The sequence below is a fragment of the Camarhynchus parvulus genome, chromosome 3 (assembly GCF_901933205.1).
Source record: "Camarhynchus parvulus chromosome 3, STF_HiC, whole genome shotgun sequence".
NCBI lineage: Eukaryota > Metazoa > Chordata > Aves > Passeriformes > Thraupidae > Camarhynchus > Camarhynchus parvulus.
Window position 1 is genome coordinate 89,185,403 of NC_044573.1, and position 23,620 is coordinate 89,209,022.

General features: G+C 36.9%; 1 protein-coding gene across 4 annotated transcripts in view; it reads left to right on the top strand.

Annotated features, from left to right (window-relative positions):
- SNX14 (sorting nexin 14) overlaps nt 1-23,620 on the top strand; it is a 46,501-nt gene that overhangs the window by 5,255 nt on the left and 17,626 nt on the right. For 2 of the 4 annotated variants that reach the window (XM_030944363.1, XM_030944364.1), the window contains exons 5-16: nt 2,823-2,866; nt 7,525-7,612; nt 11,245-11,329; nt 13,554-13,710; nt 13,985-14,060; nt 14,903-14,947; nt 15,032-15,112; nt 15,257-15,371; nt 15,754-15,909; nt 16,196-16,320; nt 17,369-17,427; nt 21,004-21,030. In XM_030944363.1, coding sequence (XP_030800223.1) covers nt 2,823-2,866; nt 7,525-7,612; nt 11,245-11,329; nt 13,554-13,710; nt 13,985-14,060; nt 14,903-14,947; nt 15,032-15,112; nt 15,257-15,371; nt 15,754-15,909; nt 16,196-16,320; nt 17,369-17,427; nt 21,004-21,030 — 1,058 coding nt within the window. The remainder of the gene's footprint in view (nt 1-2,822; nt 2,867-7,524; nt 7,613-11,244; nt 11,330-13,553; nt 13,711-13,984; nt 14,061-14,902; nt 14,948-15,031; nt 15,113-15,256; nt 15,372-15,753; nt 15,910-16,195; nt 16,321-17,368; nt 17,428-21,003; nt 21,031-23,620) is intronic. The other 2 variants (XM_030944365.1, XM_030944366.1) reach the window with 2 other exon arrangements.

The window sequence follows — 23,620 nt, forward strand, 5'->3', positions numbered from 1 at the left end:
ATGATGTGGCCAATTTTTTTCTGTCAAGCACAATTGCACTGATACAGTCTGGAATGCTGATAGGGTTGAAGGAAAACCAGTATGGACTACATGCCTTGAAATCCAGTTAGTGGCAGTTAATGGCTTATTACTTCTTGAGCACTTCCATTTTTGCAGTAGGGATGATTTCACACAGTAGTGCTGCTTTAACTTCTGTTCAGCACCTTGGTGGAATGGAGCATCATACTTAACTGCCTCTGCCATGCCATGTGTTTAATTAATTTGCAAGTAGGGGCTGCTTTCTGTGCCCACACATGTTTTATTAGGGCCTTATAGGTAACCTGAGTCCTAGTAGAATGTGTCTTGCCTTCTGATATCCTATCAGCAATAAGTGGACTCCAGTGAAAAGTGCAATTTGAGTTGTCTCTCTCTGTGCATGCAGTCTCTGTGTGTTTGCCTGGTGGGATTGTCTGCAGTGTTCTGTGGAAGCAGTACCATAAAGCTTGCACTTACAGTGTGGCTGTGGAAGAGAAACACTGGCAAGTCTGTAAAATGGTTCAGCTGGGGCTCAGTTCCTACAACATGGGATGAATCTGAAGGAGACTTTGTCTTCCACTTTTGAGTGGGAAGGGTCATCAGGTTTTGCACCTTTTTTTACTTTCCTTGCTTATTTAATAACCATGGGAAGATCAATCTCAGAACCATGTTTTGCTTAAGCAGCAATAAGGATCAGATCTCTCTCTGTTGGAAACAATTCTTCAAGTGCCTTCAGAGGCCTCTATAGGACTATAGAGGAAGAGAGGGCCAATAAGTTATGTTAGCATCTGATGAACTGCATCTGTAGTTGGCACATTTATGGAAAGCTTGATAGACAGGCTGTCAGTTCAAAAATAGTAGTCATAAATGAAGAAAGCTGTTTCAAGAGTTCATTGTATCCCTTTGAATGCATGGTTCTGTGCTTGAAGGCTCTGCAAGCGCTTTCCACTCCAAAGTGCGCTTTCCACTCCAAACAGAAGATGCTCTGCTGCTGTTGCTCCTGATGGGGAAGCACAGAGGAAAAGTGGAGGAAGAAGGAAAAGGGCTCCTTTAATAGACAGATTGATTTTTTGCGAGCTTTCTGTAAGGCATTTCTTCTGAAGAGTGCACTTTGAGCCTTGAAAGAGGTTTATTTTGTTAGAAACTCTGCATGAAGAAAAATAGTGTCACCATACCTGTGAGACTGAGATTTCTGTGGAGTAAATTGTTGCTCATGTAGTGGCAGTGCAATGGAAGGCATCAGGGAAATTGGTTTAAGTAGTCTAATATACTGCTTTTAAGGCCAATGGTGTGTGATTGCTGACTGGAGCTGGATGAGGTCTCCTTTCTATTGTCTGAAGATTGACTTCCATAGAAGGTTCCCTGGGATTTCTTTAATCTCTTCTAGACTGGGAATTGAAGCATCTGTTGTCATTTCTCTTACCCTTCCACCTGCTTATAAATGGAAATACAAGATGGGGGGTGGGGATGCCACACAACAACATGATAAAACATTTAGCTTACCCATCCATCATTAACACATGATGGTATTACAGTTTCGAGATCTATTACTGCTGTAGCACGTAAGGGTAGGAGAAAAGACCATGATGACTTTGTGTGGTCCATAATACAGACATCTAATGTTATCCCAAGCTGCAACACGTCTCTTCAGAGAGAGGGGAAGAAAATCACTGAAATGGAACAGCTAGAAAAGAGAAAGTATCTTATCCAGTCTGAGTAGGTGATATTCTTACTAGTGAAGACAGAAAAAGAGTATTCTTGAGCTGCTCATGTCTGAAGGGTCAAGAAGAATGAAAAAGGCCATTTGTGTTTTTTATTGAGTATGCTTTTATAATCATGAGAGGAGCAGAGGCATGTAGTGCCCTAAAGATAGTATAAATTTAGTAAGTCTTGAATTCTTGCAGTGTGAATGAGTGCAGCAGCACATCTTGTAAGAAGAGTAGCACTTATTCTCATGAATGACATTTGTATATCAGCTGTTACATTCAGCTTTCCTTTCTAACAGACTTCACATTTTTCTTTGTACACAGTGGCTTTGAAAAACCTTTCCTTCAGCAGAACATGGCTGAGGAGCCTCACATAGCAGCATGTATTCTCTCTTACTGCCCTCATCAGCTTTGATGCTGTTGGGGATAAACTGATCTCTAAAACCCTGATTCAAATTGAGGTATAAGTTGCAGTGAGAGAAGGTAGTGTGGGTGATATCTTGGGGCTATACTGAAGGAAGAGGAATCTTAAGAAAACTGCATCCTCTGTCTCCTTCCTTGTTATGGATGGCTTTCATAGGAATTGCTATTTATGACTCTTCTTTTGCTTTCTTTGAGAACGGTGATCATGGAGGAATGACTGTCCCATCTTGAAGGTGGAGGTTTGGGTGAAAAAGGATGGAGGTGGGGGTAAGGGTAGTATGTAACTGTGTCTGTGGGACACTCCCTGCTACATCAGAAAAGAACAGGGACTGATCTGAAAATTGAGGGATAGGCTGTTTAAGGTAAGACTACATTTTTTATAGTATTTGCCTGACAGTGGCTATGGTACTGTGCTTCGTGTTACTGATAGTACTTGTTGCAGATGTTTTGTGTTGATATCTGATGAAAGCATCACTTTGATGTTATTTGCCCAAAGTACTGATTACGATGCAAAAATGGTTGATCTAGCAACAGGATCACAACTTACACATTTTTATGTTTTATCATGTATAAATTATGTCCTATGAGTTTTGGAAGGTGTTTGTAATGTTAACTCTTCTAACAGAGATTTGTAGTAAACTGTATTTTTGGTAACATGGTTGTCTTTGTTTTGCACAGGTGCTTGAGTTGGTGCTGGAAAACTTTATTTATCCATGGTACAGGTACAAGCTTTACCTAAAAGTTACTATTTTTAATATCACGATATTTATCAACCTGTTTAAGAAGTTGACACCTGAAAATAAACATTTCTGTTTCCTTAGTGAAAGATAAAGCACCCTTTTGAGTGCTAGGAATCATCGTTTTATTGTCTCTTAGCAGAGTAGAACAGATCTTTTGATAGTGTAGTTATAATAGAGGTGGTTCTGAAATTCAGATTTCATCCTAAAACCACTTTTAGATTGTCTATTTTTTAATGTTTATTTTGAGATAACTTGTACTTGGAACTAAATACAGATTGATGAAAATCTGTGTGAAAATTCAACCTGTCACTACCTTTGAAGTTTACTTCCAGATTAGAAGCAGACTGATCTATCACATTGCTTAAAAAAAAAAAACAACAAAAAAAAACTTTGCAGGGTTTTAAAGAAAAGATATTTCGACTACCTGTGGCCAACTTCTTGGAGATCATCTCATAAATTTCCAATTTTTAAGACTGTCAGTGATTATGTTGTGCTGAATAGAATAGTACTGTGTAAATAACTATTAAATAGTGAATAAAGAAAAGACTATGACTGATTATTTTTTCTGTGTTGTTTTTTTTTTCTTTTGGATTTTCTTCCTTGTACTTTTATATATATATATATTATAGTGCTTTGCAATACTTTGTAAGAAGATATTAAAATATTATAACTGATAATGCTGGCATTAATGTGTTAAAACAACATCTTGCCTTAATTCTGAATTTGACTTTTTCATTGAATGGAAAGTTCAATTTGTCCTAAAAAAAGTATGCTTTCTTTTATTTTTACTCTGTGTAGTTTGGATTTTTTTCTGTCTCTGGGACCCAAAATTTACTGTTCAGCCTTCTTTGCCTCTTGGGTTTTGATTGTGGCCAATACCTGCCCATGTCACCTCTAACTTTGTGTGTTGAATATGCTGAAGTGTAAAACTTCACTGCTGATGCAAACAGCAGAGGGAGCTTTAGCACCATGTGTTGTGAATGCAAGTTGGAAACGTCGAGGTTTTAAATTTTCAAATACAGAAAACTAGAACATATTCTCTTGGGTTGTTGATAAAGTAACAAATGTAAAGCAACCATCTCCTGTGTTGCATGACTGGAGAACAGTTTTTTCTTGGCTGGTGGAAAGTGTCTTTAATGTCTTTGTTATGGACTGACAAGGAAACTTGGCTTCCACCAATTACTTACCTCTCTGACACCCAAGGCAGTGGAGGTCTGGCATACATCATCTGGGGGGGATAATAATTCACTATTTCTGTAGCGTACAGTTAGAAATGTGGTGTAAAATACACCTTGTATGAAGCCAACCAGCCTACTTTGTGCTCCATCTTGCCCTCTGCTGAGCAGTGTAGGTGTTCCTCCCCTGTCTTAAGTTCTGCATGGCTATACCTCTGGATTTTGAGCTAGTTCCATAAATTCACACCATGCTGATGAAATCTAACAGCCTGAAGGTTGTTAGATTTCAGGTTCAAATAATGAACCTGAAATACTGGGAGTTCAGTGATCTATAGTGAGTGCTGTAATGTCCAAGCAATTCTGCAGGAAGGAACTTGGTCCTGAAAGGCTTACTGGTTTCAGTTTAACAGTAGTAATGTCAGATCTGACCCTATTTAGTCTTGACATTCAGGTGTTTCCAGCAGGGGTTCTGCAGGGAGACCTGAACTGTGTCTGTATGCCATAGTTTGAGAGCCGGCTTGTAGAGTATGTCAGCTCTGATTTTTCCTACTGTAACTGTACCTGCACTGTTGGCGAAGCTCATGTCACTTGAGAAATAGAATTCATGCATCCAGGGCATGTTTGTTTTCTGAGCAAGTAAACCTAACTCAGGTTAATTCTTCCCAGAGCCTTTGCTCCACGCTCTCCTTATTTAGCAGCGTGGCTGGGTGAGCACTAGCAGGCAATTCATACTTGACAGATAGGCTGCTAAAACACTTGGCTACGTTCCTTTGCATAGAAAAGTTTGGGCATAATTCCTTGGGCTAGCTGCTCTGCCTTTCATGTGAATGGATTTGGCACAGAAGCTACCTATTTTTTTAATTATTATTTATTTATTTAAAAAAAAAAACTTGTTTTTTGTTTTATGTGCTGTGCCAACTGATGCTGTCTTGGACATTAGTGTTACCAGGACGTATCTCAGTCAGAAGCCAGGGAAGTGTTACGTTTCCAGGGTATGTTGCAAGATAAAATAATGGATTTTTTGCTTAGGAATAAAAGTGCTGTAAGCATATAAAAACTGGTTTATTTTTGTTTCATTAATAAATAGTGTAAGAATTTCAAATTTTTTAGTAGCAGGTTAAAATTTAAGCAGGTCCTAAATTTGGACCACTTTAGGGGAGTGAGGGTGAGTGCTTAAAATCCAGTGAATTCTGCTGAAATAGGTCATTATACCTATGTGCATTTTTGGTTTTTATTTTTCAAAGTATTTATGCTGGTTATATTAAGATCTTTTTTTTTTCAACAGTATGAGAAAAACAGAACCTAGTTGTAAGTAATGCCAAGTTTATAGAGCTACTAAAGACAGATCTAAGTCTATTGCTTATGCTGTACAGCAAAACTATACAATATCTTGCTTATACTGAGCTTATTTTAAATACAGTTTAAAGTTTGAATGGCTCACTCTGTGCTTACTAAATATTTTTGGTCATTGATCGTACTGCAACTTGAGCTCTCTCAGATTAGGACAGAATTCAGTAATTAGCAAATTTTTTGTAATACATTACTATGAAAACATTTTTCTTTGATGGTGACTAAACACAGTGTTTTCACATGTGGAGCTGTTCTATTTTAAATGAAAGTTCTTTTTAAATGCAAGTAATGCAAGAAAAATTCAGAATTTTTGTTTAGTTGCAAACCATAGCTGTACATTTTTATTAGCTTTTGACTTATTTTCTACATCTTTTTGAAAGCAGTTAGCCAGGTTTTGTAAGAAACTTGACACAAAATTGACACACAGAGGAAAAATATCACTTTGTTATTTGTATATGATTTTCATTTATCAGTGGAACCGTAAGGCTTTGCGTGCGATAGCAGTTGGGTGTATCTCTCTTGAGACATTAGACTCTGTAACTGTTTACAATTAATATTCCTAAAGTTCTGGGAAAACACAGCCAGCTTTTAAAATGTTTCCAAGAGGGCTATTTGGACTTTCCCCTGAGTCACTGGAGATTTGACATTTTACAGGTTCATGATGTTTTTTTCGCCAGTCTTCAGTCTGCTGGTGATTTAAAGAATGTCTTTGCAAATCTGTTGTGAGAATATGTGGCATAAAGTCATGTCCAAGTTGAGCTAGCCAAGATACTGGTTATCCAACTGTCAATAAAATAACAACTTCTTGGTCCAAATTACTTCATGTGTCTTCCTGTCTGTCAAATGCTAGTAATACCATAATACAGTCAGTTTGTTAACCCCTTGGCAATGCTAATCCCTTTGACAATGTGCGTATTTTCTAAACATATTGCTTATAAAATGTCAGCTGCTGATCTTAAACCAAACTTTCCCCTACAGTGTTGTTATCTGCATGTGATTAGCAGTTGGAGGATAATTGTGTTTCTTGTGCCAGGCTGCTTGCTTTGAGGTGTTTCCTTTTCTCATGCAATTAGTTGCATACTTTGACTCTCAGGTCACTGATATCTCTAGTATATGTACCTGATTGTTCATCAGTAACATGCCTTTGAATGTTCTATAACCCAGGCTAAAAGTGCTTTAAAAGTTGGATGCTGAATAATACAAAATGTTTTATGCATAATTTTAAAAATTATTTTTAAATGTCCTGTTCTTGCTTGTAGTGTTCTTTTATAACACAAATAATATTTCTACTTACTACACTAGTTTATCATCAAAAAGTGTGATGTTCTTGCGTATGATCATTAGTTAAAACTGGATACAACTTCCTTTGTTTTGTCATTATTCAGCTTTTATAGTTCAGTTTTACCAATATATTAGTCATGCTCTAAAGTTCATATTAATAACGGATAGATTTTTGGTTTTCACTTGCATTTTGTGGAACGCTGGCATCGTGATCTTTTTCCGCTCCGTTTACATGCAGTTTCTTCATCTAAGACTTAATGTATTTCCTGTTTTCGTTCAGTTTTCCAAAAAAGTCATGCAGTTAGGTATTTTTCTTCCTGAATCACCTTTAATTATTTTTACCGTGAGTTTTCACTGAACATATTTTATTGCAGTGGATGGAAACTGGCAAGCCAGATTAAAAGTTTGGATGATATTTTGACATAGCAATTTGGAAATCTATTTGAATTCTTCTCTGCTTCCAAGCAGAAGCCACTTTAAATAATTTCAATTTCCTTTATACCATTGAGTTTGGATGTGTTTCCATATGTAGAAACTAGGTTAGATTTTACTCAGTCAAAATCGTGCAGATGGTATATGATAGCAGGAATTGGTATATCATTGCAATTTCCTGACATTTTTCTTAAGCTGTTGTGTGCACAGACATTGTGGGAATGCTGTGTATTTTCCTCAGGCAGAAGACTGCTGACTCTCTGGTAGCTTTCATTTCAGTTAATTCAAGCTGTTACATGTTCCTATTCTTATGCTTTTAATAGTACCAAATGTATTGTGGTTGGATTAATAGAAATTTATTTTGTTCTGTTTTCTCATATATCATGCTTTGAAACACTGCAGAAATATTACTGATGATGAGTCCTCAGTGGATGAACTGAGAGGGACACTACGGTTTTTTGCATCTGTCTTAGTTCGGAGAATTCACAAGGTAAGGTGACTTAAAGGTATTAGTCTTGGTTTTCCATCAGAATTAATTGATATCCATCTCTTGTGAGTTCTGTTTTTTGTTTTTTAATTGTGATTCCAAAGTCAGCCCTATGGTGTAGGTTGTTTCTAATCATCCAAGTTACTTCTTTGTGGTCTCTACCCCATCTTTCTGGAGCTTATCCCCTTCCTAGTTGTAAACCATCTCTGAAGAGTCATCATTTGAAGTGTTCAATATTGTGTGTGTATGGCTTTGAGCAACCTCAAAGTTCCAGTGAAAGATGTCCCTGCCATGGCAGGGGATCTGTGAAGGTCCCTTGTGACTCAAACCTTTCCCCAGTTCTTGCAAATGGATATATTTATTACACCAGTGCAAGGCTTTATTAAAACCTTGTGATCTTTTAGCTGTCTTTTGGTGACTTAATCCAAGATGAAACTAATTTGAGAATTACTGAAAAAAACCTACTAGGAATTGGTGAGCTGTGTTATAGCTTCTGCTTGCTTGTCTTCTTAAAATGCAAACAAGGCCCTTACATTGTCTATAAAGAATAGACTGTCATTAGGTGAGCAGGTTACTGTAAGAATTGAAACAGATGTGATTCTTACATTAATGCAGTTCTTCAGGAGCATTTTGAGTGCTAAAGATTACAAGTTTTTATTTGCTGTGTTTAATCTATTAGCACATACTTTTTATTTGATGTGTTTAATCTATTAGCATAGACTTTTTTGCTGTGTGCTCTCTTTTTAACAGCACAGCTATTTCCTGGTAAAGTGCTCCAAGCCTGTTTCACAGGAACTGCTTCCAACTATTTGGCTGTTCTAAGCAGAAAGGGTTGCTAACTCAATTTCCAGAATTAGTCAGTGCTGGCCTCTCTGTTGGAGCCACTACCATAAATATGTGTCTTTTTCCGCCCTCCTTACTAACAGCGTTTTTTTCTGAGCTACAAGTTGTACATGTACCCTGTCATGACTTATTAACAGTGTGATTCTCTCCTTCTTACATATCAAATCCAGATGACTTTTTTGTTTACTCTAAATCAGGCATGTTACTTTTTAAAATGGACATGGGAGAAGATTAGGAAATGTCTGTGTAGCAGAACAGACATTGATTGCATGGAGGTGTGAAAGTGGAGTAAAGCTTCAAAGGGAAAATCTAGACCAAGGTCTTAAAATTTAATTTGGAGTTGTAATACTTGCTGGTGTTAGTTGCATTGTGCATGGATCCATTGTTGACTCAGAAAGTGACCATGTCTCCTGTATTGATCACGTAATAAGGCATTGATTGGGATATCTCAAGTGAATTACAGGACCTTGACGTAGAGTGCTAATTTACAATCTCTGCCTTTGATGGTGAGGATTTAAATGTAGTATCGTCAGTTCTCTGGGTAGGCAGTATGTGCAACAAACACTCAAGACATGTGCCAATATTAAGCACTGTCAGGAGACCTACAAAATAAAGTTCATCACAGAAATGCATATGTTGAGGAGAAATTCATCATCATCATTTGAAAAATAAAATAGTTGTATACCTTGCCAAGCAGCTGTACTCTGTTTTGGATTTATTATTAAATGCTTGAAAGCAGTAGTTCTCGCTAATAGAGATAAAATGTTTAAATTGAGGAAGAATTGTGTAAGAAAACACAGGCTTTTTTTTCATTTTTTTAGATTATATCTTTATAATTTTTTGCCAAAGAATATTCTACTTTTGAATTGAGACTTAAAATTACAAATTGCTTTAATGAAAAGAATACTTTTGTTTTCTGTTTAAAGCTGCCTAGGTCAAAGCATGGTTTTGAATTAAATTAGAAGCACTTCAGGCCAGTCAACTCTAATATGCTGAAATACTTCAAATCTGGGTTTTCCTTGCTGTGGCCATTGCTGGATCCATTGGTTATGGATTTTGAAGGGAAAGGGAAGTGTTAAACCACACCTTTATATGCAGATAACCCTGCATCTGATGAAAGTTTTTGACAAAAGTTCACAGTGTCTGCTGCAGAGTTGATAACAATTTCCTTGACTGTGCTCTTTGAGTTACCTCTGCAGGAGGAAACACTGCCCTATCCTTATATGCCATAGGAAACTCTTAATTTCTAGAAATTACTGTTGGAATGTGAGGCACAAAAGACAGGATTTTCTGTTGATAAGCAGAGGCTTGTCCTTTTGTGCTTGTAAACAGGAGCTGACCTTACTTTTAGGCAGCTCCAGTCAATTGTACTGGCTTGTTGGGGCTGGCCAGATCAGGTCATAGCTGTGCACCTCAAATATTATAGGGGAGCATGCAGCACTATGCAATATTCTCCCTGTACAATTGAATAAAAACCACCAACTTTTCTCTTGACTCTGGTGGCCTTTGCAATTGCATTGTCTCTTTCTTGTCTGGCAAGATGCTGTATCAAGGAGGGATTCCTCCATTAGGAAAGAAACTTGGTTGGAATTCTTAGGTTTTGAACACTTACAGGTGTATGTTTTTGCATCTCTAAGGTGTCTCTTATTTAAAATAAAGAGTATGCAAAGTGTAAACACCTTCTAGATGAGGTTCTGTGAAAACTGTTGCAGGTGATAAAGAATTCCTTGAAACTGTACAGGCTGGGGACTGGCTGGCTTCAGGGAGAAGTTCTACTTGCTGCAAAGGACCCATAGTAGGCTGTGAGCTGAATATGAGTCATCAGTGGCAGCTTAAAACGCCAACAGCATCTTGGACTAAAATAACAGGAGCAGATAAAATCAAGGAAGTGATTATCTGCCTTCACTGGATGCTCTCTGGATGGCATCTAGGATACTAATCCAGTTTTGGGCTCTTCTTTACAAGAAAGTGGAGCAGGTTCAATGAGAGGGCCACCCAGATGATTGGGGCTGGAGGAGGTGACTGTGTTCAGCTCAGGAGGTTTTCAGCACCAGCTTGGATACAGCCCTGAGCACTGTGATCAGAGCCCGTTTGGAGCAGGGCTAGGGCAACCCAAAGTCATTTGTGCCTGAATTGTTCTCCTTCCATTTTTGTAGCCACCAAAGAAAATAGAAATGCAGGACCCTAATACAATCCTTGATTAAATCATACATGTTTTTTGTTTGGCTTATGATCACATGGTTTTGCTTTTGGCACTAATGGTCTTTTGACTGTGTAACTCAAATACTCTTTTGGTTCTGCCATCATCATCAGGGGTGACATTTTTTCTGTCTGTACGTAGGAAGGTTTCTCTTTGGTTTTAGTCCTTGTGGACACGACTGCAGAGTGTTAAGTCATGCAGGTGTTAGAAGCAGAGCATAGTTAACTTGATCCTTTTGTTGGTGGTCAAATTGTCCCATGGAGCTAGGCTTCATCTGCTGTGACTCAAAAGTCACACTGCCTTGTTTTATTTATTGCAATGAAAAAATTGTAATGGGAATGACTTGGCAATAAATGTGTTAACTGTGTTGTTTATAGCATTTAGTTCTATGTGTTTTTATATACCTTGGCAGAAGAATGAGGACACTGTCAGCTCACCTAGAGAATTTTAGATTATTTCTTTATGGTTCATTTTATGGTTCAAACCAGAACATATAAGCAACTTACTGTTTAATGGTTGTCTGTAATAAATTTTTTTTGGGGGGGGGAGTGGAATAGAACAGTTTTGGTTTGATTTTGAAATTATTCTTTAGGTGGACATTCCAACGGTTGTAACGAAGAAGATGCTCAAGGCAGCAATGAAACACATTGAAGTAATAGCCAAGGCCAGGCAAAAAGGTAATGTCAAGACTTAATATGTTGTCAGTTTCAAAGACCAAGTACGAATATTCTTTTATGCATGCTTGAGATTATATTACTTTGTCTTTTTATCCTTCTGGCCTCTTTTTTTAAAAATGAGATCCTTTTGCATTTTCCTTCTGGTGGTTGTGAAGGCAAATAGGGAAAAAGTACATAATTGTATTCTCTGTTTTGATTTTTATTGCCCCACAATAAAAATACAAAATTTCTCTCTCTATACAGGGGTGAACAGGAATATGGGTTTTGTCTATTTAGAGCAATCAAGATCGTTTAGGAATGCTTCTTGAAGTTTTTCCTTTATGTTCCAGACGAGCAGTTGTAGATGAAGGGATTTGTACATCTGTGCACTGTACCTCATAGCTCTTATAGATAGAATGATTTGAAATCTGCATTAGTGAAGTTGTAATATGTTGAAAAGCCATGGAGAGACTTTGAGCAAAAAATCTCATAAAAGCATATTTGTTATCCAAGATAACAGTATCTTCACAAGCCTAATGTAAAAATTATACTTAAACTGCACATAGAAGAAATACTTGGAAGCACTTGCTGTTGTTATTTTTTCACTGGCTGCATTCCACAGTGCTGTATCTACTAAATGTGGTTTCATTCAGTTTTTAAGTGTTGATGTTTACTTTAACTGGAGTCATGAACTTTTCTTCTTTCCCTCCAAATGTCTGCTTGATATCCATAAATACATGCCATTGGTCCTGTGGGTAGTGTTAATGATTAAGATGAGTAATGAGACACATAGTTTAATCATGTTGGATGTCTTTCATGGCACAACAGCAATTTCAAGATAGATAATCTTGCAGTGCTGTTTATGCCAAATTTCCTGTTTCCTTTGATTTCTACCAAGGAGTTGGAAACACTTTTCTTTAGCGGTGAAGAACTGTATTTTAAATGTACAACATTGTAAATATAGCCATTTTTTCTCAGTGTTCTAAAAAAAAAGACTTGTTTCCTAAGGGTTGATATGTGAAGTAGCGATTAGTAGCACTTTCTAGTAAACATTGCTAAAGCAGCCACCACAGTACATGGTTCAGAGGCAGCTTTCAGACCCTGCTTTGGTTGCTAGTTGAGCCTAGCCTTTTCTCCTTATTTTCTAAATCCTTTTCAAGTGGGTTGCTTTTAGGAGGTATTTCCTTTTCTCCTGCTCTTGTTACCCTTACCTCTCTTAGTAATTCCTATTTGCACAGACACCTCCGCAATTCATTACCTGCCCTCGCTAGAGGGTGCATTCCTTCTCTCTGCTTTTAGTGACACCAGCTAGGCAGATTTACCAGGTGATGTATATTCCTACATCCCCTCTGTCAGCTGATACCGCTCATGGGTTTTGGCTGTGAAGGCCAAGCCAGCAGGCTTCTCTCATATGCTGGGAATAAGCTTTAACTTTGAGGGTAGCTGAGGAATATATTACATACTTCACTATGCCTGGTGGTGATGTTGGCATGAGGCTCTCCCACATTGCTAGTTCAGCTAGGTGTGATTTATAGCAGCTCAGTTCTTACCTTTGAAGTGATCTGAAGAAATGTAATGTTGTTGCTTCTAATTAATATCTATAGTTTTTAATCTGATAAAGAGGTATTCTTTCAATTCCACTGTAATTTAAGAGGCAGTACTCTAGCAGATCCTCCTGCAGGTTTTGGCTTGATTCACCCTGTGTTTAAAATGTATGTTCCTTCACGTTTGTTTTTAAGTGTTCTAAGGAGGAAACAGATACTACAGGATTGAGTAAAAGTTTACGTTGATTTCAAATTGTGTCATAGGCCAAAAAAATGGAGATCATGAAGAAGGTCAGAAAAAGGCAGTTAGAGGCAGACTTTGCACGATGCAGTTTTTTTGAGAATCCAGATGCTGAGTTTTTATATTTAGTTTATATATATATATAAACTGAATGTATAAATAAAAGTTTATATTATTTTATATATATTTATATATAATGATAAATGAGAAAGCATTCTGGATACTATGCAAACTGCAATTGTTTGGGGAAGGAATTCTTATTTCTGTGTGAGATTTTATTTTTACATAGCATGGCTTCAAAGTCTCAGCCAAGGTTCTTTTATAAAATGTCAACATTTTATCCCTTTGGCAGTTGTGTGTGTACTACAAATACTAACTTCTAGCTCAAACAACCAATTGCCTTTTGTTTACCAGTAAGAAAAAGCTGAAGCAGCTCTGTAATGCTGTTTTTTACTTTCAGTAAAAAATGCAGAATTTTTGCAGCAAGCTGCTTTAGAAGAATATGGACCAGAACTGCATGTTGCTTTGAGAAGCCGAAGAGATGAACTTCACTACTTGAGAAAACTTACTGAACTTCTTTTTCCTTATATTTTGCCCCCAAAGTCAACAGAGTGCAGGTATATATTTTACTTAGAATTGTGTTTAAAGTGTTTCCATATTATGTAGTACAATCATTTTGGAAAGTGAAAGAATGAACTTCACAGTCATCTTCCTTCTTACCCCTTTTTTATGATTTTTTTTTTGATTTGTCTTTAAAATAGCTTGCTTATGGTATTATTAAATCCTAAAATATTTCCCAGTAGTTTATGACAGAATTGGAAACTTCTTAGAAATTTATGTAATCTAATATTGCTTTGGATTTTTATTTTCTTTCTTCTATTTTCTTTTCAGATCCCTGGCCCTTCTGATTAGAGAGATTCTCCCTGGTTCAGTTTTCCTTCCCTCAATGGATTTCCTAGCTGACCCTGTAAGACTTTGGAGCACAAGAATAATCTTAATTTATTCAAAATTACTGTTTACCTACTAAGTATGTTGTGGTAAAGCAAATTATGTGCAATGATTTACTTGCTGTGCATTTTGACTAGATAAAAGAAAAAGAAATATTGTGGCCAATTTTTTTTTTTGTTCATATGAATTAACTCACTGAACTGACTGAAATAACAGTATTGGTGTGGTCCCTTAAGAATGTATTTTTCAGTGAAGGATTACAGCTGCTGTCAAATGGGAAGATGCTGTGCTAAATGTAAACATCTACAAGTTACTATTGCTACATTTAAAAAGGGCTCAATTACTTGGACTCTAGCTCTGTGGATCTTTATAGCAGTCTTAGTAACCAGCTTTTTTTGCAACTGTATTGAAATCAATTTTTTTCCCTCAATTCTGCAAATCAGGGGGCATTTATTTCTGAAGCTGCAACACTGCCATCCTTCTTTTCATACATACATGTGTTTTAATAGGCAGAATAGCAGGGTTTATGCAGGCATCAGCTGGCTGCAAATAGAAAGTACTGTAGGGTGGAAGTATTACTAGTTTGTTACATCTGCACTTAGAGTAAAAACACTTTGGAGGCCTTTCTTCCACTGGGTAAAGAATATTTCTGTGCAGGTCTTTTCAGAAATTCCCTGACTTGTGAAAACTTGAGACCATTGAGGGTCGGTTCTCAAACGTGTATTGCCAGGCTTTGCTTTTTTGAAAGTATTAATATACTCACATTTAAACTTGGGTAAAACATAGCATTGAAATTATTTTAATCTATTTTGTTGAGTTTGTTTAATAATAATCTTATTTATTGTGTTGTGTTTCTTGCAGGATACTGTCAACCATTTACTGCTGATCTTCATTGATGATAGTCCAGTGAGTACTGACAAAGTTAAAACAGTTGCATTTTGATCACCCATGAAAGCAGCTTTCTTAGCCAGTTGTCATTTTTTTCTGCAGCCTGAGATAGCAACTGAGCCTACTTCTTCATTGGTTCCATTCCTTCAGAAATTTGCCGAGCCAAGAAATAAGAAAACATCTGTAAGCAAAGGCAGCATTTATTTCCTTTCCTGTTTTGAATAAGTGTTTTACTTTACCTGTTGATTTTGTTCTGCAGCTCTTTGTGTTATTTATGTGCTGACTGCAAGTTTGAAAGTTGGCTGATTGCATTTTTAACCTACTCAGGTACTGAAACTGGAGCTAAAGGAGATCAGAGATCAGCAGGACCTTTTATTTCGGTTTATGAACTTCCTGAAACAGGAAGGGGCTGTCCATGTGCTGCAGTTCTGCCTGGCTGTGGGTAAGATTACAGACGTGTGCTGATGTTACTTGATGATATGGAAATCATTCAATCATTCTAATGGAACACTGCAATTTGCATCTGGGTAATTTAGGAAGAAAAAATCATTCATATGCCAGGAACAAACTCATGAATTTATCCTTTCTGTGATAAAGAATAATTTCTTCTAATTGCAATATATTTTTAGTAATAACTTTATGAACAGATCTGAATTATATTTAATAAGAAGGCAGCTGCCTTATTACCTCAGATTTTGAGATGTCTTATGTTCCTTTAATTTTGAAGTTTTGCAAATTACTTACCTACTGGAAAATTAGATGATGTTATAGGATGCTTCAAGATGTTGTTTGCCAAGTTGATCAAGAAATACTTTTTTTCTCAGAAGAATTCAATGACCGAATTTTGAGACCAGAACTATCAGATACCGAAAAGATGTCTCTTCATGACGAAGTACAGAAAATTTATAAAACCTACTGTTTGGATGAAAGCATTGACAAGATTAGATTTGACCCTTTCATTGTGGAAGAGATTCAAAAAAGTAAGTTGGAATTCGAAAAGAATAATGTACATTGAAATTTAAACAATGTTCTGTAATAAAGTGAAAAGAAATTTTGCTGAATATCATGAAACTTTTTTTGCCAGTTTTAAAAATTATTGCTGTGCTATATTGTGCTTAATCCTTGTTTTGTCAATTTGTTTATATTTTTATTTATAACACTTGGAGTAGCTTGCAAAATAACCACAAACTCTGACCAGGAGAAAACATAAACTTTATATGCCTTATGTATATCTCTCTCTATTCATACTTAAATTTTTTTTAATAGTTGCTGAAGGTCCATATAAGGATGTTGTGAAACTTCAAACTATGCGGTGTCTGTTTGAAGCTTATGAGCACGTCCTGTCTCTGCTCGAGAATGTTTTTACTCCCATGTTCTGTCACAGTGATGAGGTAAGCATGAAAGATTGGAAAAGTAGTCTTAAAAGTGAGATTGTATTTTTTTAGGATATGCTATTTACAGCAGCCATGTGTATGTGGAACTGAAAAATATGGCTTCATTTTCCACTTCAGTTCACATTCTAGAGCTGTACCATTCTCAGTAGAAAAATAAAATTCATTCCAGTCCAACACATCATTAACAGAAAAAAAGGAAAACTTCATGTTTTTGATGTAACAATTTGTGTATATCACGGCTATTCCAAAATCCTCTCCACCTTGTCTTTATGATTGCAAATTTAGTGCAAAAATCATCTGCCTGATAGATGTAGAACTCAATCTCTTTATTTACTTTTAAGAATATTACGATATTTAAAGATACAAAAGTTGTATTTAGGTTTTTTCAGCATAATGCATTCCTGCAGCTAAAAGCCTGGTGTTTGTTGTCAAGATCACTCAATGCCATTTACAAGGATTGTTGTGAGATTGGGTTCTAAATGCCACCTTAAGAATTCCCTGCACTGGGTTGACTTTATCTGCCTAAGGCCTTCTAGTAGGACACACTTTAATCACAGGGGTGAGTCTGAATTCATGTTCCTTTCAGAAGTTTACGTGTGTAATTCAGGTGGTGTATTAAGCTTCTTGCATTTATTTGATGCAGAATATATTGATTTGTATAGGGTACTTGCCTTACTTGGCATTAATAAAAAGAACATTTCTCAAAAATGGTTTTGATGGTCATCTCTCAGATGACAGATGTAATGCTTCAAAGGCTTGATTTTTTAACAAGGAGGAGACATGGATTTTGGTGCTTAATTTAATTTTTATTTCTGCTTTGTGGTTTTAATCTCATGATTATGTAAGGTTAAGTAAGTAGTCGTAGTTTCATGTATTGATTATTGTATAGTCTGTCCTTTTCCAGATTAAAATTCTAACTGCTAGATTATGGTCAGTTTGGATTTTCCGTCAGTTCTCATTTCGTGAATTTTGCAATATTGTTGCACAGTAGCCTTTACCTCAGTTAATCCAGTGTTTCTTTTGATACCTTATTTGTCTGCTACAGTACTTCAGACACCTTTTAAGAGGAGCCGAGTCACCAACCCGCAATTCAAAGTTTAACAGGTAGGTATGGTAGAACTTTTAAATGGTTTTCTTTGATTTTTAATTTAAAACATCAAAATTTTAAACTGTAAGAATTTTGTTATTGCCTGATTTTAATTTAACTAAATTTTTAGCTCTACTTTTTTGTTTTTAAGTGAACAAATTACATACTAAAGATGCAAGCAGTATTATACAAGATGTCTCTTCTCTTGAAGTATTTTGCATTCAGGAATTCAGAATGTGATTTAGACCTCAACATTTGAGAAGAGGGAAGGGAAAAAAATAAGCAGTGAGAATGAGATTATGTGAAAATCAAGTGGTAGTGTAATTGACTGTGTATATGTAACAGCATTTTAGTGGTGCCAAGCTGTATCTTCTTGGATTTCACATGTTGTAGGGATAGGTACAGTGTACCCATGCCAAACCAGCCTGGTTATTTGATGGGAATCTCCTCTTACTGTGACAAGGAGTGTTTGCCACTTCTCCTAGATCAAATGTGTTTGTGTCCCCCAGCTCCATTGCAGAAATGCAGCATCAGAAGCCTTATTTCTGGGCTTGGGCCATGTTCTTATAGTCCAGACCCCCTTCAGGTTCCTTATAGCCTGTGGAGAAGAAGAGCCTCCTCTCCTGTGTTGGGGATGGGTGATCTTCCACTGTGGCTTGGGCTAGGTTGATAAACCTTGAGGTCTCAGAATTTCTTGTGTTTCACTTTATGTTGGATGGCTCTGACAGTCGTGGACTAGCCCGACTGAATTTCTCTTGTGGCCTGGCCAAAAGAAGGGAAAACATCAGTGAGACAATCTTTAATTTGGATAGGCTTTCTTTCTTGATATGAAGTAAGATCCATGGTACTCTGGAAAATGCTAATGCTTGTCCTCTTCTAGAGGAGTAAGTAACACTTAATGTTTTCTGCTATCATTAGATTACACCTGACAGTAAACGCCTGATTCACAACCCACTGTGAGATTTGTATTACCAACACATACCTTTCTTCCCTGTTCTTCAAAAATGGGATGATTGTTGTTTTTATTATGCCTCCATGGGTGACATCTTTTATGTAGTCTTTATAGTTTTTGTAGGTCCAGGACTGGAGTTTTGGTGTAGTGCTGTGTCATAGTGGTGCTGGCAAACTTCTGTGTCTTAACAAAGAGGCATGGGATGAAGGCAGCTAGCCCAAACTGCATTCCTTTCCTACATAGTACTCCTTGTAGGGTGACCTTAAAGACACTTCAGCTTCTGTTGAGGATGGCTCTGGGGTTTCACCTAGACCTTTAAATATGCCTTCTGGTTCCTTCCCCCAAATTATTTGTGTCAGGGATTAGAAGTATTTTGTCATACTTCTCTTAAATCTAGTTAAAATATGAAAATGTGTAGGTCACCTCTTTGGTGCTTGGCTTTTAAAAACAGAAAGGGGAAGTTACAGGCCATTGCTGCCTGGAGTTTTTGAAATGCATCTCTGGCTACAAAATAAACAAATTTTGGCAGCTGTTGCAGCATATTCTCAAACAGCATCCATAGCTTTACTGAAAATGTATCTAGTTTACATTTTAGAACAATTTGAATGCTCTCAGTATATATGCTGATTTACAATACAAGATACTGTGTGTTCCAGAAGTGGTGCCTCAGTGATTATTTCCATGAAACAGAGGTCCTATCTTGCAAGTAGTTTGCCTATTGCTTTGGAATTTCCCTCTGCGGACTTGTGTACAGTCACTTCCCAGAGGGTGCGGAAAAATCAAGGTTTCTCACAGAATTTTTCCAGATGTTATTCCATTTATTTTGTCCTGCCTTAACTTTCTTATTCTAGCATTAGTTCCACTTGAAAGTAATTACATGCAAAGAGATGAGTTTTGTTTCCCATATTTTTGATGTGCTTTGCTATGGGTACTGTGTGTGTATTGCTTAGGTACTGCTGATTAAACAGTCAGATCAAGTAGTAGGTATGAAATCCCAGTGGAATGTGCATGAGGGTAATGTGTTGAAACATTTCCCTTATTGCAAGACAAGAAAATTAGAGTTTCTAGAAAATATAGGTGGAAAGGTAGGAAGAAGTGACATCTGTGTAATTTTTGGTTTGAATCACTTCTTTGAACTGTACAGAACAATCAGCTTTTTGCAGACAGGACAAATAATGTGCTATGAAAACTGCAAAGGCAATAGATGAGCAGTGCCAAGGGTTTCTGGAGTGTAAAGAAGTCACATTGAGGGTATTCTGACAACTTGATAACTAACTGTGGTTGTCATGAGTTTTAACTCTGTAACTGATGTTTTTTACCTAATGTTTAATGTGTGTGGCCTATGATAACTAATGTTTCGAGTTCTAGTTCTGTCAGCTTAATTTGGGTAGCGTGGAAGAGACAACAAGAATTCCCTCTCCCTCTCTCACATTTATGTATTTATAACACATTACTACATTACTTAAATGTAGTCTGTGTTGAAAGTCTTAACAAAGAAAGAAAAGCTGTTATGTAGTATGAATTCCCGGATTTCTGGATTTCTGTATATCTGTCTTAATTTTCTACATATGAGAACCACTAATAGAAATAGACACACCCTGGTCTCTCATATTAAATAGCAGTGAAATGAAATAATTTTTTTTAGTTAAAGGACCATGTAGAAAAGATACTAACAATTTCAGGGAGTGGTTAGGAGAACAACCCATGGAATTAAGTCTGTGAAAAGTTCTATACAATGTAATAGTCATCATCATTTCTAATCTGCTAGGTTGTATTTCCAGTTTCACAGTTTACACAGCCAAAGGCAGTGTAAGATGTCTTACAATCAGATCCTTCTGTAAAACAAAATCTAAAATTTTAATGTTTTTATCTCATGTTAGTTTGTCCAGAATTCAGTAGCTCCAGTAAATTAAAATCCTGTGTGTGGTGACAGTGTTTATAGTAAATTCATTTAAACATCTTGATTGGAATTACTGCGTTGATGTCTGAGGCATTGGTTCTATGTACCAGGTTGTGTAGAATGTCAAAAATGCGTTACAGTTCTTAAAACCCATGAAATACAAATATTAAAAATTTTAACTTTTAATAGTGCCTCTTACTATACCTAATACATATATTATACTGTATTATATATGTATATACTATACTAATACAGAGAAGGAGAGAGCACGTGTTATTACACGAAGTGTATGCAGCCTTTTCATTGTATTGGCCAAATTAACTTGATTCCTACATGACTTCTGAACATAGGTAACAGGGAAAAGTTAGCTGCTGTTTGGCACTACAGATAACTCTAGGAATGAAAGTTGTTCTCCATTAATTTGTGGTTGCTTGTGCTGAATCTCCTGAAAGCTTCAATAACTGATGTTTTAAATCCGAAAGGCCAGGCTTGTGATGATGAGATGAGTAGATGATGAGATGAGTAGATACTGTTCACATTTCACTTTCTTGGGATTCTAGGTCAGGAACTCCTAATTGTACTACCTCTTTTCTTAACCCCTGGTGATGGTCAAAGCCTATTCAATTTTGTTGGGATAGGTCAGTCAGATTTGGTTTGGTTTTGGTTCTTTTGTTGTTTTGGTTTAGTTTTATTTTGATTTCCTGCTGGGCTCTGAGGTAATTTATTTGCCTGTTGTTGCAGAAGTAGCCTGAGTTTGGATGACTTACGGTAAGTCTGTCTAACACTCAATAGATGTTGTGTGTTAGTTATGCTGCATCTCTCATGACTTCATCATACAGCCTTTGTAACAGTAATTAACTGTTCATTTTATTTGTGAAAGACATGAATGTCTTCTCTGGTCTGAGGTGCATTTCTCCTCACAAAAAGCTTTACTCCCCATGTCCTTTTGACAAGTGTTTAGAAATTGCTTAATTACTAATTTCACATGTTTGCATTACATTAATATTGTTTGCTGTGCATTAACACTTTGCTTTTAACAGTCTATCTGTTGTCATTTGTTTTGAAATATATTTCCAGAGCTTGAAATATTTTTTTTACTTGTGACTGGTAGCTGCTCCAAAATTTCCTTGACTCCATGTCATATTGTTATCCACTTAGGCGCTTGTTTTATCTTGCAAGTTGTGTGATCTGGAGTGATCATTGTCTAACATCACTTGCAAATATAACCATTTTATGATTTTTAAGCACTCAAACCCAACAGTTGCCCAAATTAGTTTTCTCTGCAGCTTCTTTTGTGACTGTTACAGGTTTGATGAGAACATATGCTATTTTTTATAATTTGCTGTAGGTAGTATGTGACCACTCATTAATGCCTTAGTAGCTGTCCAGTGGTTTGTTTTCTCATTATTCATGCCTCTTTAAATACATGGTATCCAAACTCAGAAAACAATCTCTTCCTCATGGACTTTTCCTTAGAATTTAACAGAGGATAAGTATGACACAGTTTGCTCATATTAGTCTTGAGGGGAAATTTTTCAGCTTAATGTTTCAAGTTAAGAATCAAGGTAATTAGATGCTTTTATATTTTATGTGCCAGTTCAGTGTGTTGCGCTATAACTTGCTTGATTGTTGAACAATAAGGAGTTCTTGAGTTATAAATGCAGCTCATTGATTTTCAAGTGCAGCATTTCTCCTGACTGTGTGTGAAGAGAGTTTAGTCAGCCAAAGGAAATGGTAATATGACTTCACATGCATGTTAATATCTGCCTTGTCTGATATATACAACTGGTCTGGTCCTTCTTGACCCAGAGAGGCTCACAGCATCATTCTTCAGCTGCACAGCCCTGGCTCATCACCTGCCAGGGTCTGTTCAGTGCACTGAATGAGGCAGGCATCCTGTGGGAAAATGATTTTGCAACCATCCAGGACTGAAGAATGCCACAGTGCACGGTGGACTTCTTCAGTCTGCAATTCCCTGTTATAGAATAAACAAGAATTGTAATTTTTTTTAATGTTAGGTATGTGTTACTGCTGGAATGTCTTAAAAAAAAATAAGTGTTCCAAGCTCTTGCTGTCACATCATTCTTCAGGAATGTTGGAGCCTGTAGACTCTGCACAGAGGACCCTCCTGAGAAAGCAGCTATAGAATGATGGTCTAATAATGCTATTATATGGATTAGCACTAGAGGGAGTGAATTATTTTTCTGTCAGTTTTTGGATGTATATATATTTGTTGACAGGTCTTAAAAAAAATCTTGTCTCTGTTCTAAACTGGCTACCTCCTGTCATCTTTGGTCCTTCTTGTCTTGAACCTGCCCCTATCCTAGTCCCATCTTTCCTTCTACCTAGTCTCAAGGTCTTCCTTCTATTTCTGCTTAGCCAGTGAATCTATTAGATTTTCATCATGATACCTTTTGTGTATATTTTTTTTATTGCTCCATTTCTTTGAAGTGTCAAGTCATCCTGTTGTTGGTCCATCCATCTTTGCTAACATCCACACATTTCTTTTCCATGCTCATCTAATGTGATTTGTGATCAAGGATTTTTGCCAAACCAGTCCTGTGTTCTCTCCATATATAATGGAGAGTGTCTGTGTACCCTCTCATTCACTGGTGTTTGTTCTGAATTTGTCACTTCCTGTGAGGAGATTCCCATCCTAGTTTGTTACTTGATACTTGTCCAGTTCAGTGATTGCTTTTTATTCGCATGGTGTAGTCCTTAGGCTCTGTGTTGGGGCTGGAAGGGTTGGTTCCTGGCTGCCGGGTTGAGTTTTGGCTGCATACAGCTCTACAGGGCACAGGGGAATGCTGCTTTCACCTGCAGCATGCTCAGTGTGGGGAAGAACTGCTTTGAGACTGGAGTTTTCCTCTCAAATCGCTGACCTTGTGCCAATCAATGTTTTTTGCTCAAACTCATGAGAACTGCACTAGTTTTCAGAGGAATGATGAAAACTCCCTTCAAGGTTAAGCCAGAGGTCTGAAATACCAGCTTTCCAGAAAAGCTAGTTTTGTATGATGGAGGTTTGTGTTTTCTAGCCCAGTGTTGAAGCACTTGAACAAGATTCAGGCAAGGTCCCCTATGTGAAACAGCTCAATTCAGCACAGTAATGTAATAGAAGTTGTTCAAGAATGGAGTCAAATTGCTCAAATACGCAGTTAGATTGCAAGCAGCCAAGCAACCTTGTCATTGCATAGACAAGATAATTAAGATAGATGGTGCCAGTATGCTTTGGAGCTGATGATTAGATGAGATAGAAAAAGCAAAAAAATTGGGAAAACAGTGGGTTATTTACGCAACTTCAGTCATGTACACAGTCTGTGTAAGATTGTAAACAGGAAGGTAGTTAGTAACATGCATG